The 16,243-nt window shown below is 35.8% G+C and overlaps 3 protein-coding genes across 5 annotated transcripts in view; 1 reads left to right on the plus strand and 2 right to left on the minus strand.

Annotated features, from left to right (window-relative positions):
• LOC145690208 (uncharacterized) overlaps positions 1-11,253 on the minus strand; it is a 44,135-nt gene extending 32,882 nt beyond the window's left edge. Inside the window, exons 1-2 of one of the 2 annotated variants that reach the window (XM_081764879.1) lie at positions 10,890-11,253; positions 1,377-1,477 (exon numbers count right to left, since the gene is read on the minus strand). The gene's annotated coding sequence lies outside the window, so the exon portion shown is untranslated. The remainder of the gene's footprint in view (positions 1-1,376; positions 1,478-10,889) is intronic. The other variant, XM_081764878.1, reaches the window with a different exon arrangement.
• Positions 9,793-10,728, minus strand: LOC145689223 (uncharacterized). The gene has a single exon (XM_081763361.1). The coding sequence runs from the start codon at positions 10,726-10,728 to the stop codon at positions 9,793-9,795; it is 936 nt and encodes a 311-aa protein (XP_081619487.1).
• Positions 11,221-16,243, plus strand: part of Urm1 (Ubiquitin-related modifier 1) — a 37,533-nt gene continuing 32,510 nt past the window's right edge. Inside the window, exon 1 of one of the 2 annotated variants that reach the window (XM_081764881.1) lies at positions 11,221-11,372. In XM_081764881.1, coding sequence (XP_081621007.1) covers positions 11,329-11,372 — 44 coding nt within the window. In that variant the 5' untranslated portion in view covers positions 11,221-11,328. The remainder of the gene's footprint in view (positions 11,373-16,243) is intronic. The other variant, XM_081764880.1, reaches the window with a different exon arrangement.

The raw sequence follows: 16,243 nt of genomic DNA on the forward strand, positions 1-16,243 counted from the left end.
CTTTCTTTCAGTCGTTTGACACTATTAATTTAAAATGCGTATGCGTTATTTTAACATAATGAAACATCAGCATTATTCATACATTTTGAAAATTCCAATTTCTCTTCCTGACAAAAGGCAGAATTACCATGAAATTTAGCTTAAAATAGTTTTCTGAGTCCAATTTAAAAACAGAATATTTTTTGTTTAGTTTAAGGTCCCACGTTCATGCAACTGAGGCTAAAAGAGACGGAAGATAAGGTAGAATGAAGAAAGTGGGAGGAAACGAGAAACTCAGAGAACACCCACGCTCATGGTGTTTGTCCACCACGAAGTCCAGGGACCTCACGTACTAGAGATAGAAGTAACAAAGAAATCATTATATATTTCGTCAAGATTCATAATTTTGAAGATTTTTCTCATCGTGTTTGTATGTTTATTTTGGATACTAATTACAGAGTTACTTGCTGAAGGAGTTTACAGAAAATAATCTGTTTTCCTAACAAGAATATCGTTTTAAGAGTTCAGTTTAAAAAAAAAGAAAGAAGCAGCAAAGTTCATTAAAGTTTTGGTTTATTTTTTGCTAGGTTATAATACTGACATTGAAAGAAAATGTGATTTTACTTTGTTTTCTGAAATATAGTTCCCTCTCAACTTCCTATGCAAAAAACGAGTCAGATGAATCAGTGTTATACCAGAAAACAGCAGACTCGTTTCAAATATTTTTGCTTTTACCCTGCTGAATTCAGGGGATTTTTCATGAATTTACTCCTTAGTTTTGGCTCAAAGGAAGGTAACTGGACAAAAATATGATTTGGGGACACTCGAATTGGCAGTGAACACTTAGCAAATCGCGTGAAGCAGATGGTTAATCATTGTAGTTTGTCTGTTGTTACGATATTTTCCCTACATTGCCTATTTAACCATTCTAGATTAAAAATATAAATATTACATTTGCGACTTAAAATTACTGTGATTTTCTGTATTGTAACTATTTTGTTTATCTACAACGAAATTATTATGCATACTGTAATATCCTCTCCTGACTGGCAAAAATGCAAGGAAAAAGAGCTAGACCTAAAGGGAAATCGTGAAGATTCAGGGTTATTTTTCGGACTTAGTCTCTGGAAGGTAGGCCCACTTTTTGTGACCAGTGGGCAGAACTGTACAAAGAGAAAATAATTAACTTAACTGGAATTTTGAAGTAAAATTATAAACCAACAATTCCACTTTTTCCAACCAAGAGTTCATAAAATTTTCAGTTACGATCTTTGTTAAATAAGAAATTCATATACACACACTCAAGTGTTCTTATGTTATTACCGTATATACGTGAAAACTTGAGTTTGAAAAGGTTCACTGAAGAGATAGCAACCACATTAAGTCTTAAGGGTTACCTGGGGATATGTAAAGAAGATATACTGCTCCAGTTCACATCTACAGTTCAGTTCAGATCTACAGCCATCTTTCTTTTCGTACATCACACAAACTCTGGTTGCTAGGTAATGGTATATAAACAAAACATTTTACAAGTATACATAGACAGAATATCCAACTCAAACTCTAAAAATATTAATATATTGAAGAAAAAAGTTATTTATTAACCACGTGTAAAAGTTATTTATTTGTTTCCACGTGTAAAAAAATTAAAACACAATACAGACCCAAAACATTACGATTTATTATTATTATTGCACAAATCACAGCATGTTTTTTATAAAGGTAAATCCACTGGTAACTGTGATTGTTGCCAGGTTAAAGGTAATTATGAAATAACAGATTACATCTACTACGCATGGAAACAAAGGTTGTAGATAAATGTTATACACATTGACATGAGCAAAGCTTTTGACTCTGTAGATCATAGACTACTTTTAAAGAGACTATCAACTATGAGACTATTTCCTTCGTACCTAAAATTTTTGAAAGTTATTTGACTGGTAGAACATATAAAATGAAAACTAGAACCTATTTCTCAGACTCATCCACTATTAGCAACGGAATTCCTCAAGGTTCTCCACTGGGACCATTACTTTTTTACATTTTCATTAATGATTTACCAAGTTTTACACCATTCTAATATTTACTTTATGATGACATCAAGCTTTTGAGAACAGTAAATAATATTCAGGATAATAATAAGTTACAAGAAGACCTAAATAGAATTATTATGTGGTGTGAAGATAGTGGAATGAATATGAATTGTTTAAAAAACCAAGAGTATGACATACACAAAATACTAGAAAAGTTGATACTATAACAGATCTTGGAATGATGTTTGACAGTTCCTTACGTTTCAATGAACACGTACAGAATATGTGTAACGAAGCGAAGACAACGATTGGTTATCTGTTTAATCAGTGGCCTGCTTTTTGTCAACCAGATCCATGTATACTGCATATAAACTGTTGATGAGATACAAATTAGAATACGCATCAATTATTTAGAACAGTTTAACACAGACACTCGTCAATAGAACTGAAATGGTACAAAATGTTTTATTAGAATGGTTTATTTTAAGTAAGGATTAGATTACTACTGTAAACATCAGAGTACTGGAGAACATATTTTAAACTTGAACCACTTTATGATAGAAGGAAATTATTTGATGCCAACTGTGGAGACACTTGACAACTTTTCCTATGCAACTCTGTATGCTTGATAAATGAGAGTTCTAGCCAGAAAAGGAATTTCTTTTGGAACTGTTAAACAGGGACAGCGATTATCTTCCAGATGATGTTACTTTCAAGCAGTGGGTAGGTACTGATCGAGCAGAACTGATCACGAAAGTTATGCCCCTTGATGAATTCGTTGCGGAATTAGTTGAGAAACTGATAATTTTGGAAAATCATCACTTCATTGCAAAAGCTCAGATGAAATACTTGAAAGACCTAAAGGAAAGTTAGCAAATGTTTGTTTAACCTTATGTGATTTCGCACAGAACTTCACTTTAATCATACAAGATGAAATTAAGAATTTCCATTGGTCCAGTCCACAAGAAATATTTGTTTTACTACAGGAAAGATGACAAGATTTACTGCAAGAGCTTACGTATAATAAGCGACAACTTGGCCTACAATACACATATTTTCAAAAGTACTTCGTAAAAGTAGTTAAGAAAGTAGCACTGGAGGTAAAATATAGGCTATATTAGAGTACTAAAAACATCAGACTACTGAAGGACATATTTTAATCTTGAATCAATTGATGACAGAATGAAATCGCTTGATGCGATACTGGACCATACATATTAGTGATGGTACCAGTAGCCAATATGAAAAAAGTCTGATTTTGAGGTCAAGTGGAATTTCTTTGCATCCTCACATGGCAAAAATGCGTATGACGGGATTCGTGATATGACAAAGAAAGCAGTGACCAAGGAAAGCTTGCAACCATATGATCCCAAAGCAGAACACTTTTCAACTTTCTGCGACGACTTACGAAAAATTCAAAAAACTTCCTGCAAGCATTTTAGTAATGGCGTAATAAAATTATAATGTAAAATTCTCAAGTGCGTAAAAACAAGAAAGTGTTTACAATTCTATTTTTCTAAACTTTTTTTTTTTTTTTTTTTTTTTTTTTTTATCTTAAACCATCGAGATGAATTTAAGTCTCCTTGAATCCTTCTTTAACTTTGAATGGCACCTCTTTGGACATTAATTTGTCTCCTGAACTAGGCTCGAAATAGCTGATATTGACCACCATGTTTCTGACATAAAGCCATTTTCAAAAATTTCCTGTTCCCTTGTAACGAGCTGGTGGTCCATTTATTTGGATTAAGCCAACATGTCAGTTGTGTCAATCTTCTCAAACGAAAAATCACTGGCTATAGGGAGGTTAATCATATTGCTAGAAACCCCCAGCTTTCACAAACCGTCCTGAGGTAACCATTTTCTAAGTATCACAATTACGTTTAACCGCGACGGCAGCGCTACCAAGCAACGCGCAATGGCTCAGCAAGTATCCCGGCACCGGACAGCTGTCCGCTTGGGTCTCGACTCGACTGCATGCACTGTAGCACTTGCGACTGTATTCATCGCTCACTCTCTCCTTTCGTGCTTTCCAAGTTTTATCGGTACATTATCATAACTATGAAACGTTGAAGTGTTGTGAATCGTGTTCTATTTATGGAGAAGAAAATCTTTCTGCAACTTTTATTTACAGTGTAGACAATCTTGCTGAGGCAGAAATTTTCGTCTAGCGGTAAGCCAATCTTTGTGCAGCCCGCATTTTCTTTCTGCGACATTGTCGCACCGTCACCTGTTGTTCTGCTCTGGGGCCATATGACAATCAAATTTTAACACATGTACAGGTTTTATGTGGATAATATGTCAGGCATACAGTTTATCTATGTTTCATCAGAAGAAATGCAATCAAACAAGACATTGGAGAAGAGGTTTGCTATTTGTAAACGAACTGTCAATACCAGGTCATATCATAGATTTGTACCTCTAACTAAAACCCAAATCAGACGTTATGAGTACTTACGATCAGGAAAATTTACTGACTGCAGTACTTCAGTACTTCCAGGACATAATATGTTGTCATGGGAGAGAATAAATGATACAGTAGCCTGCGGTTATGACGAGAAATGGTGGATTGGAAGAACTGAAGATATCAGTCAGGAAAATAACGATCTTTTTCTTCACTTTTTCCATCCTCATGGCTCAAGAATCTCTTTTCCGATCTCTTAAGAATAACAAAGTTTAGGTGCCAATCAGTAAGGTCACATGGAAACTAACACAAACAGAATCCAAAACTGCTACAGGTCATAGCTTCAGTATTAGTGAAAACCTTTGTACAGAAATTAGTCAACTGTTTACATCACTGATGTCGTAGCAGTAGTAGGAAAATTAAATAATAATAATAATAATAATAATAATAATAATAATAATAATAATAATAAATAAAATAAAAGTTGATTCATAAATTAATCGTAATTTTGTTAATGAACATTACTACTGTGTTATTTTGACTTTTTCTACAAGTTTAAATCTACGCATCATAGTGCTTAATGACATTACGTGTCAGTGATGAAAAATATAATAACTCAGAAACTAATAAAAGTTTCAGTGATGGAATTGTAATCACTGTTACTACACAACTATCGTCTATTTTGTGCAAATGTGGGATTTCTTATATGTGTCCCTTCTGAGATATCTTGGGTTGAAAATATCTGATTTTAGAAAAATTGCACTGTTTACGAACAGACAAAAAGCACACAGATCTGAAACTACCAAAAACATATATATGGTTCTCAGATCTGAAACTACCTCTATCCAAACAAAAAACTGAAGGTGAACATCAGTAACTTCATCAAAAATTTTTAATTCAAAAATGAAGATTTTTTAGGTTTCAAATCTCAATATTCAAAGCTTTTATTTTCGAACTACCGAAGTAGTACGTCTAAATGTTCCACCTGAAGGAATGGAACAAGATTCAAGTTAATCGCCTGACTCGTAGTTAGAATCTGAGTAGACATCTGCGAGGTCCAAAGTCGAAACATCTCTGATGGAAGAACGAGAGGAAACAACAAGGGTTTTGGGTGGGGAACTAATAGTTCTTCCTACAGTAAGGGAGGTTTTGTCAACACGTGAAGCGTCTTCAAACTTTCGATTAGGTGCAGATTCTTCCAGCGTTCGTTGAGTATTGCCTTGCAGGCTTGAATTTCTTCTTTCGCAACCAGAATGCAGCAAACATCTCTCATTAGAATTTGCGTGACCAACATTGCACTTTTCTGAACGAACAGCATTCCAAACTGATCTTTTAACAGTCCCGTCAACTGATCCTTTGCCGTGGGAAGCTTCGAAGAAGAACCAAGTTGCTGTGATGTACAAGTTTTAAGAAAAGCTACTTTCAGTAAGCCTGCCGTACAGAATTGAACCCAGCATCTAACCTATATTACATTCATATTGCTCTGAAACTTATCAATAATTTAATTCCGAACGAGACCTGAAATCTTCATCCATCCCTAGCTAATCCATATGAAACACTTATAATGAATACCCTCAAAAATCACGGTTGGGTTTATTTCGAATGTTTATGTCGTTCAGACTTCAAATTATTTTCCAATCTTATGAATTAAAAGAAAGAAAGCGCATAGAACCAAGATGTCACACCCGGAACCCTTATTTTACAATTAACAGTATCGTCAGAGAGAGAGAGAGAGAGAGAGAGAGAGAGAGAGAGAGAGAGAGAGAGAAGACACTGATGTAGGTTTGAAACGTCTTAAAACTCATTCTCATGTAATTTGCTCTTAAATTATTTGTTTTCGACTAAACAAAACTTTTAGTAAAGTTTGGTTCCGGGTGCGACACGGACAGACAGATCATTTTAAAGGGCGTAAATTTCACAATAGCTCGCCTCAATTTTCTAAAACTTCAAGGTGAAGCAACCATTAACAAAACTGCTTGCCACTATACGGTTTCGTAAGGAAACAAATAAATATCTATCCCACCCAGCGTTTTCATATCAACCTTATTTTTCTTTGGTAACACTGACCTTCCACTATTGTCATACAAACTAGAGACATAAATTTTTTGTATTCTGCTACTTAAATATTATGTTGAATTTTTAGTATAACAGGATTACTTTATTCTGGACTGGCCGTACTATTACCTACATGAGCAACTGTACTAGAACAGTATGAATTTTCAGACATATCTTTCCCTGGAGAATTGCTGAACTACGTAGAAAAATAATGTTCGGGGGATGAAACTTTGTTCGTTTGCTTTACAAAATTAGGTTTCGATATACGTTGTCAATATGCTTTGTGAGTAACTTAAATGATTGAAAAGAGAATAAAATATATTGAATCCATGTCTCGATACCGTCTCAAATTACAAGTGTCATCGAAATCTCATCTTCATTTACGAATGTCTGCTTCGATTTCTTCTCGAAGACCAAAACTACTCTCCGTACCATTCCTCTTACTCTGACGACAACAGGAACAAAAATTGTTCACGTATCGGTAATAGTACTATGCTACGATTTCAAGAATTATAGATGTAATTCGAAAGTAATACGAATAAACTTTCGTACCGCTGTTCTGCACTTTTTGGATCAGGGAATCACAATTCAGGTCCAGTCCAATAGTCAGATCAGAGAGTTTGGTCGCCAATGACAACTGGAATTTCTACGCCCTGTTTTAGATCTTTGTGTGATAGAAAGTACACTACAACAATTTTAATAAATCTATTAGAGTGAAGTTTACATTAGAATCAGGTATAGGTATTCTTGGGCATACACGAAAATGACACTACTTTCAATTACGAGAACGAACCGCAATCATACTTAAAAATATGAAACATAGAAATTTTTTTAAGTGTACCCATCGTCGCCAATGCGCCAATCTATGGATGCACCTCACTCTAGCCCTCCAGTTTCAATCTGACATGACGCTCACAAGATGCAAAGACTTTGGTTTAAGATGAAGCCAGGCAAATGTATAGATGAAGACAAATGTTAATTGAGGGTTAAGTTCCAAAGTTCGTCGTGCATTTCTAGCAAAATTTTAAAAATTGACCGGCAAGAATTAATAATTTGCTTGTTGCTGTGCTTGATAATGTATAAGGTGTGCGAAAATTGTGTCTATTTTCTTATATAAGCACTTCTAAACATGGAACTATTTGGCAAGCGGAGAGAACTACTTGGAGCAAGATTAAATGGTAGGATTGTGAGAATGTAATGAGCATTTGTTTTGTAAACATGACTGCAGGTATACAGACACACAACCCTGGAAATGAGGTAACATTATGGCAGTTTGTGAAACAGTAAGATAATCAGGAAAATCTATTAAAAGTATTTGGTCTAGGAATTAATTCGTGCGGGTGGACAAGAGATGGCGCAACGAACGGAGCGTCCCACAGTTCCGTGTATCCACACATGTGTTGCAAACCCCTGTCATCGCGTATCGTTCGTAGTATAGGGCAGTGGATTAAAGCGTCAACAACACCAGTTTGTAGTTAAGTGAACATGGCGCAATTTGTGCCTGATAAAGTGTTTTTGCGGGGTGTCCTGCTGCATTACTTTAACATGCAGAAAAGTGCGACTGAAAGTCATCGTATTTTGGTGGAAGTGTATGGTGACCTTGCTCTAGCTGAGCGAACGTGTCAGAAGTGGTTTGCACGGTTTAGAAGTGGTGATTTCGGCTTGGCAGATCAAGAGCGAGCTGGACAGCCAAAAAAATTTCAAGACGAAGAATTGACAGCATTGCTCTAGCAGGATTCGTGTCAAACGCAGGAACAACTTGCAGCAGCATTAGGCGTTGATCAAACAACAGTCTCCAAACGCTTGAAAGCCAAGGGAATGATTCAAAAGATGTCACATTGGGTTCCACATGAATTGAAAGACAGAGACGTTGAAAGACGAAAAACCATTTGCGAATTGCTGCTTCAACGACAGAGCAGAAAGGGGTTTCTGCATCGAATTATTACGGGTGATGAGAAGTGGATCCATTACGAGAACCCTAAACGAAAAAAGGCCTGGGTGAAACCAGGTGAACCAGGTCCATCACAACCAAAACGAGATATTCACTGTGCAAAGGTTATGCTGTGCATATGGTGGGATATGAAAGATGTGGTGTACTATGAGCTGCTGCAACCGGGTGAAACTATGAATGGAGAACGTTATCGACGACAATTAATGCGTTTGAAGCAAGCTCTGGCCAGAACACGACCAGAATGGGAGAACAGACATGATAAACTTATTATTCAACATGATAACGCTCGCCCACATGTCGCAAAACCGGTCAAAACCTATTTAGAAAATGTCGGATGGGAAGTTTTACCCCACCCGCCGTATTCACCAGACGTTGCTCCTTCGGTCTACTACTTGTTCGATTGCATGAACAACGATTTGATTGGACAGCGGTTTACTTCTTCAGAAGATATCGAAACATGGGTCTCTGACTGGATCGCTTCCAAGGATGAGGACTTCTTTCGCCATGGAATCCGTACATTGCCTGACAGATGGGCGAAAGTGGTGGCTAGCGATGGACAATATTTTTCTTAAGGTATTTATGTATTTTGTGTTTGTACTACAGCTTCAATGTGTGCGTACCAACCGCACGAATTAATTCCTAGACCAAATAAGTAAAAGTCATGGCTTAATAAATCTAAAAATAAATCGTACAAAATGTGGTAAGCAAATAACTGTAAAGAAACGCGAGAAAGTTACAATGTTCAATGTAATGATAAGTAACATACCCAGCATGGTGGCAAGGTTCTAAAACACAGATCTCCCTTATCACTTAGCTGTAATAAAGACAGAAAACAACGTGCCCTGCGGGGCTCCAACCCGCCTTCACCCGCTGACGCTCGTTCGGCAATACTGTGTGAATTAAATATTAAACTTCGGTACAGAAAGAAACCAAATATTACGCTTTTAGCCAAAAACTAGGCGGCCGTTTAACTTCGGAATAAATACCTTAATAGAAAATATTTAAACTTATATTAACAGAAATCAGCGAAATTGTAACATTTTTTCGATTCAAACAAATCAGAAGCCCCACCAACTAAACATTGGCCAGACTGACCAGTTAACAAGGGTTGATGTGTGTTTTTCGCACTGTAAACATAGCACGGCAATGCTACTTTTTGTACCAGAACATCAATCTCATATGTTAATGTAAACTTTATAAATTTGTCATATGCCTCAAACGTGTTACGTTAAATATGAAAAAAAAAAATAAAATAAAATAAAATAAAATAAAAAAAAAGGAAATTTGGAAATTACAATATGAAACAAACAAGTGGATGTTCGAACCTGATACAAATTTATGTTATTTATTTCAGGAATTTCATATTTTCGAAATTATAACACTCGATACAACTTTACTTCATCCATTTCCGTCTGCCAGTCTGAAATACCTAGTGCATGAGTATTGTACAAGGGCACTTCTTCAACCCACTCAGATAAGTTCACGCTCAGTTTCAGACTTTGAACAACACTTAACAAAGACGGCACTGTTACAAGGAATGCTCCGTGTTTAACATGTTGTTTCAGGAATTCCCATATCTCAACCTGTTGTTCAGTGGGTAGGAAAAATTCAAATGAATTATTCAACACAATTACGTCACCAGTACTAACAATCTCTTTGCAATTCAAAACATTACTTTCAATCACTTGAATCCTGTCTTGGAAGTTGTAATTCATTATAATACGTCTCTGTAAATTACAGAAATCACTATTCATTTCAATACCAATTATTTTCGTGGCCTTGCTGTAAACATATGCTCCATATAACACAGCACCTAACCGAGATCCAACGTCAACTATAATTTGGCCCTCAAGAGGAGGGAGAAGAGCCTTAAATATGTACCGTAATCTTACTTTCGATGCTGAATGCGAAATATATGTTATGGGTTTGGTGTTTGTAGAACCACAATTGTTACACACATTTCTTGATAATCTGCCTTGCTCACAAAGCTCGTCGACCATATCATCATCATACAAGAAGGCATCAACGTGAACTGTATGCTCCGTAGCACAATCCGCATTCTCTCCTACAGATGGTGGTACAATGTTTTCAGAAGGTAATACTGCCTCGAACGGTAACTGTTCCCTGAGTTTTTCAGCAATTTCACAGAGCAGAGAATCCCCTTTAAAAATACGATCTAACTTGCTTGAATCCAACCACTTTTCTTCAATCCAAAGCAGGAATTCCTCTGACACATCATCACTAAGGTTCTTCATAATATTCTTGAATGCTTCTTTAGCATGAAACAGTTCACCTTTACCTGATGCCATGTATATCTGAGTTGACCAGATGCTTATTTTTAATTACACACTTTTTCTCAATTACTACATAGCTTAATTCACCTAACATAAGCACAGATTATTTCCCAAAAAAGTAAATTTACGTGCCCGATATGTACTTTGGAATATTCTGAAAACAACTTTTTACGTACCTTTTTTCTTCTTGAGTAACTTCCTAACCCTTAAATCTAACGTAGACTGCAAATTCGACATTTTCAAGCAGCAACTGAAATAAAAATCTTCCAATGTGTATGAACTACACACGAATTACAAAGCTTGCATTGAAGCTAAGCACAGAATAAATCACAGACGCTCATGTTTTTTGATTAAATTTGTGATTCCATAACCAATAAAACATTGACCAATATGCTTAACCTTTTTAACCGCCATAATGGGTTTTGAATTATGCTTTTAACCACGAAATTTCCTTCTTTTTTCAAATGTAAAATAATACTCCGTACCGTCATAGTGAGAAATGCAAATTTAATTTATGATCATTCGTTCTACTTGCATAAATCACAATAATGATAGAAATTAAAAACATTATATTCTGTGGGCCACAGACTGTGACGACATAGAAAAAGAAGAAGTATGGCCGCGGACGATGAAGTGTTGAAATTAGTTTTGGAATTCAGGTGATCTTATTTTATAAATGTAAAGCTTTAATTATATTATTTATTATTATATTGTATTCGTGCAAGTTAAGTACACTACTTGAAAGAATCGTTAAACAATTATAATCCATCTTAGCATAGATAAAATTAAAGAGAACCACTAGAAATATTTGTTAAAAATTAGAATTCTTTCACGATTTGCATATAAATGCGTCTTCCGGACATGTGCCATAAAAAGTAAAATGTAAGAAAAAGATGGTAGGTGGCTACTAGAAAACACGAATGCTATCGAACAGAGTCAGGGCAGGGCGAAGCTGTAACGTGCGCGCGGGAATGCGTCAGTACGGTGTAGGTGTGTGATACCCCATGGACATTTGCTTAAGGGAGAGTAATGAAAACAACTTTTCTTCCTGTCGGACAGCTTTATCGTTAAGGATTGTAGAGTAGGGCATGTTAGTGCTTGTATGTTGCATTTAAAAGTTTTTTTTTTTTTTTTTTTTTTGTAATCCGAGTTCCTATATAACTTACGATGATTTCACACTTGTAACGCTACACTCATAAAATAAAATATAGTTCTTGTATACTGTACAGAAATATTACTCCGTTAGAACATACCTAAATTAAGTGCCGCAGAGTACCTGTAAATTTTGCAAAATGTAGCGTACTCTAAGTTAACCTGCCCTAATATTGCTATCGTTTATGTAGCAATAGGTATGTATGTGGCGAAGAACTAATGTTTAGAATTTATATCAGTGAATCTTCCTTGTATTTATAAGAACCGTTATCGTACAAGTGTACTGTAATAAAGATGTAGGGGGTGACATCCAGAAGTCCTAAAGTGCAGAAGTCCTAAAAATATGGGCACTAGACCTAAATTTTAGGACTTCTGCACTTTAGGACTTTGCACTTTAGGACTTCTGCCTCGGTATGATTTTTAGGACTTCTGCCGTTTAGGACTTCTGCCGCGATATGATTTTTAGGACTTCTGCCTTTTAGGACTTCTGCCATTTAGGACTTGTGCGTTTTTCGTTCACTTGCTTTAGTTCTGAAATTCGCCACCACCACACGAAATTGGGACGATGCAGCAACTAGTTGGCAATAATGTTACGAACGTATCTAATTCCAACAGTAACAGCTATATTTGTACTACTAAGATTATTATTATCACTATCTGTTCTGCACTTATACACGAATTACATAATACAACCTATTTCATTCTAAAAATTAATTACATAGTTAGTTAAGAAATTTGTTTCTTTCGAATGGAGGAGAATCCCAAGACAAATTCCTAAAACAAACATAAATAAATAATAAAAAATGTTTAAAAAGCATATTTTACCAGACTTCTGAAACCAAGCAAACATTCAGAATTGCAATATATACTGTGCGGAGCGTATTTTATTAAGAGTAGGATAAAAATCCATCGAAGTTTACTTAATTAGGACAAAAGCTCACTAGACATTTCACGAGTGAACATTAAATACCAACTGTATACATAAAGAACGCAGTAAATTTAAAATTGAGCAAAGAACATTTATTATGCAATACAGTGGGTGACATTCATAAGTCTTAAACGGCACAAGTCCTAAAAATATAGGCACTAGACCTAAATTTTAGGCCCTGTGCCATTTTTGCAGAAATTACTACATAGTCATTTAGGGGTGTAGCCTGCATATTTTTCTAGGGGAGCATGATTTTTATATATTAAAAGCAAAAAAGCAACATCTTTTAATTTTACTTTTTAGTTTTCTGATAAAAAATACCTCTTTATTATTTGTATACTTTTCGAAGAACTCAAAAAGAGAAAGGATTTTCTTTACATATACACACATACACCGTATAAGTGCGTAAATTTGAGCAGCGACAAATATATTAAAGAATTTAACATGTGAAACTTCCGTTCGTTATTCTTAAAGACTAGCAGAATACCCGTTCTTCACACGGGGAGAATAGTTTCATTTCTGTATAAGGAGCATCAAAACTGTCACCAGTGAACTTAGGGACCCCAAAACTATGAGTTTGACACTAGTATCAGTCATTTTCACTTACTATTACATGTCATCCTCTCCTTTTAGGAGTAATAATGGGGGCTGAATTTGTATTTAAACGGCATCGGAAGTGTCACTGTTCATCTCAGCCACCCAGAAAAGTATGGATTCGACACTGATATCGACAATTTTCGCCCATTTTTATATACCCACATCTTCTCCCACCACAAGTTGCGGTGCTGAATTTGGATTTAAATGTCATCGGAAGTGTCACTGTTCATCTCATGACCCCAAAAACCATGAATTCAACACTAGTATCGATCATTTTGGATCATATATATATATCCGCCTCCAAGTTGCAGGGATGCATTTGGATTTAAAGTGCATCGGAAATGTTACTGGTCATTTCACCGACTCTAAAAACTAGGGATTCGACACTAATATCGGTCATTTTCGATCATTTTATACATCTTCCTCCAGGGTTTGCCCAAGCGGGCCCAGCCCGAAAAAACCCACCGGGTTTTTTCGGGTTGGACCCACCTGAAAAAACCCACCTTAAAACCCATCTGGGTTTTTGAGCTTTTTGTTAATATATTATTGATACAACCAAGGTGATCACATTGAAAGTGATTTTTATCAGATTTTGGACTTTCCATGGGCGAATTGAATGCTTTCCCGTTAAGGTGCACAACATTCAACCCTTTATAAGACCTTTATAAAGTTCTGAATGCACTGAATGAATAAAAAAAACCTTACCTTAGACTGAGATAATTAAGTAACAAATTAATGTATGGATTATGCTTGTAGCCTATTTGAAAGAAAAAAAATGCAATTTTATATTTTAGAAAATACTTTCCGTGAATAGTGTGCTCGCCAACTCGGCGACGCCGAGGGACGTTGTCCCTCATACGTTTGACGCGTTTAAAGCCATAGATGCCGGTACTACCAGTAAACATGTAGTGCATTAGTAAAACTATTAGTATTATTTCTTACCTTTGATGGTAACACAAGTATTCTTCAGTAAAGTTTAGTTTTCCAACAACAACAGTTCAGTGCAGTTATTTGTAGGTACTCTTCAAATAAGAATTCTGTAGAACCAACACCAACAAAAGCGTAAAACTTCTCCAAACTACGTACCGCTTACTAGGTATTTCAAGTGTTGAATTCGAACTTTCGTACTAGTGGAAGTTTTGATGTACAGTAAAGGGAGCTGCATTTTCGAGGGAGGAGGAAAAAAAAAAAAAACGTCCCGAAAGAAGTTCTCGGGAAATTCCCCCAATTGAACGCACAAAGCATCGGAACTGAATACTTCAACAATAAAACTATGTATTTTATGCTGGAAGATATTTAATTTCATTTAAGACATTCTGAAACACCCTAACTATATATAAAACTACATGAGCTGACAAATTATTGAGCACTTCCTGTAGGGCTACAATGATTAAATTTGGCATGATGGTAGCTTTCCGGGACTAACCGACAGAAAAATTGCCAAAAGTTAATATTTTTAATTTTTAGGGGGTGTAAAAAGGGGATGAAAAATTTCCCCATGGTATTTAAATGGGCCTTTTTTTGGGTCTATAATCTCGTGTTTTAGGTACTTAGGATTGGAATAAAAACTTCAAATTCGGTATCCTTGTACGTTTTCTTAGCAGTACCTAAGTAAATCAGTAGAAATTTAAAAATCCAACTTTAGAGTGGTTTTATAGAGAACTGAAAAATCTTTCCCATGTTATTTATATGGAACACCTTTTACACCCCCCAAATTATTGAGTACTTCCTGTAGGGCTACAATGGTTAAATTTGACATTGTAGCTTTTCGGGACAAACCCAGAGGAAAATTGACAAAAGTGAATATTTTTAATTTTGAGGGGGTCTAAAGATTGGATGAAGAATTTCCCCATGTTATTTAAATGGGCTTTTTTTTTAAAAAAAACTTATAACCTTATCTTTTAGGTACTTAGAATTGGAATAAAGTCTTGAAATTCGGTATGCTTGTACGTTTTCGTAAGCGTTACCTAAGTGAAACATCAGAAATAAAAATGTCCAACCATAGAGTGGTTTTATGGGGAATTGAAAAATCTTCCCCATGTTATTTGTATGGGACGTCTTCTACACCCCAAAATGTTTAGGCCCTTCCGGCATGATTAGAATTATGAAATTTCGCATGATTATAGCATTCCAGGACTAACCGACGGAAAATAGCCAAAAGTGAATATTTTAAATATTTTTAGGGGTCTAAAGGGTGAAGAAATTCCCTTGTTATTTAAATGGGCGTTTTCTTGGGATACGAAATCTTATCTTTTAAATAGTTGAAATAAAAAAAGAAATGATAGAATTGTGGGTTCAAGAGATGCGAGGCCGTAGGCCGAGCAAAGACAGTGTGTGGGGAACGATGCCCCCAGATAGGCAGATTCAGGAAATATGAAGAGCAAGTTCACGAAATTCACTGTTGATGCAAAGGGCGATAGATAAGAAATGCAAGGCTGTAGGCCGGGCAAAGTCGGGGGCCTGGGGGCAGAGCCCCCAGCAAGCCAAAAGTAGTTTATTTTATAAAATATGAATTATATCTTTCTTAATGGTCTTAAATTAATTTTCTGGGAAGATCCCTCTTGCAACAAGTGCTCGGGAAATTCCCGTAATTGATCGCACAAGGTATCGAAAGTGAACTTCAACAATAAAAGCAATTTATTTTACGCTGTTAAATTATTTGGTGTTCATATTTGGCAAACGTCACTGAGGCTTCTGGGATGATTCAATCTGTATTTGTTCGTTCGTCTGCTTGTACCACACTTACTGCAGGGAATCACTTCCAGTTTTTTAAGTGTAAATTTTCAGAGTAGAAGCACGAGACAAACTAAATTTCCTGTATAGATTTTGGCGGCATACCAACGTAAAATTTCA

The sequence above is a fragment of the Thermobia domestica genome, chromosome 7 (assembly GCF_964235325.1).
Source record: "Thermobia domestica chromosome 7, izTheDome1.hap1.1, whole genome shotgun sequence".
In the NCBI taxonomy this organism is placed as follows: Eukaryota; Metazoa; Arthropoda; class Insecta; order Zygentoma; family Lepismatidae; genus Thermobia; species Thermobia domestica.

Coding starts and splice junctions, on each gene's coding strand:
- LOC145689223 (XM_081763361.1), bottom strand. CDS start 10,728: ATGGCATCAGGTAAAGGTGAACTGTTTCATGCTAAAGAAGCATTCAAG.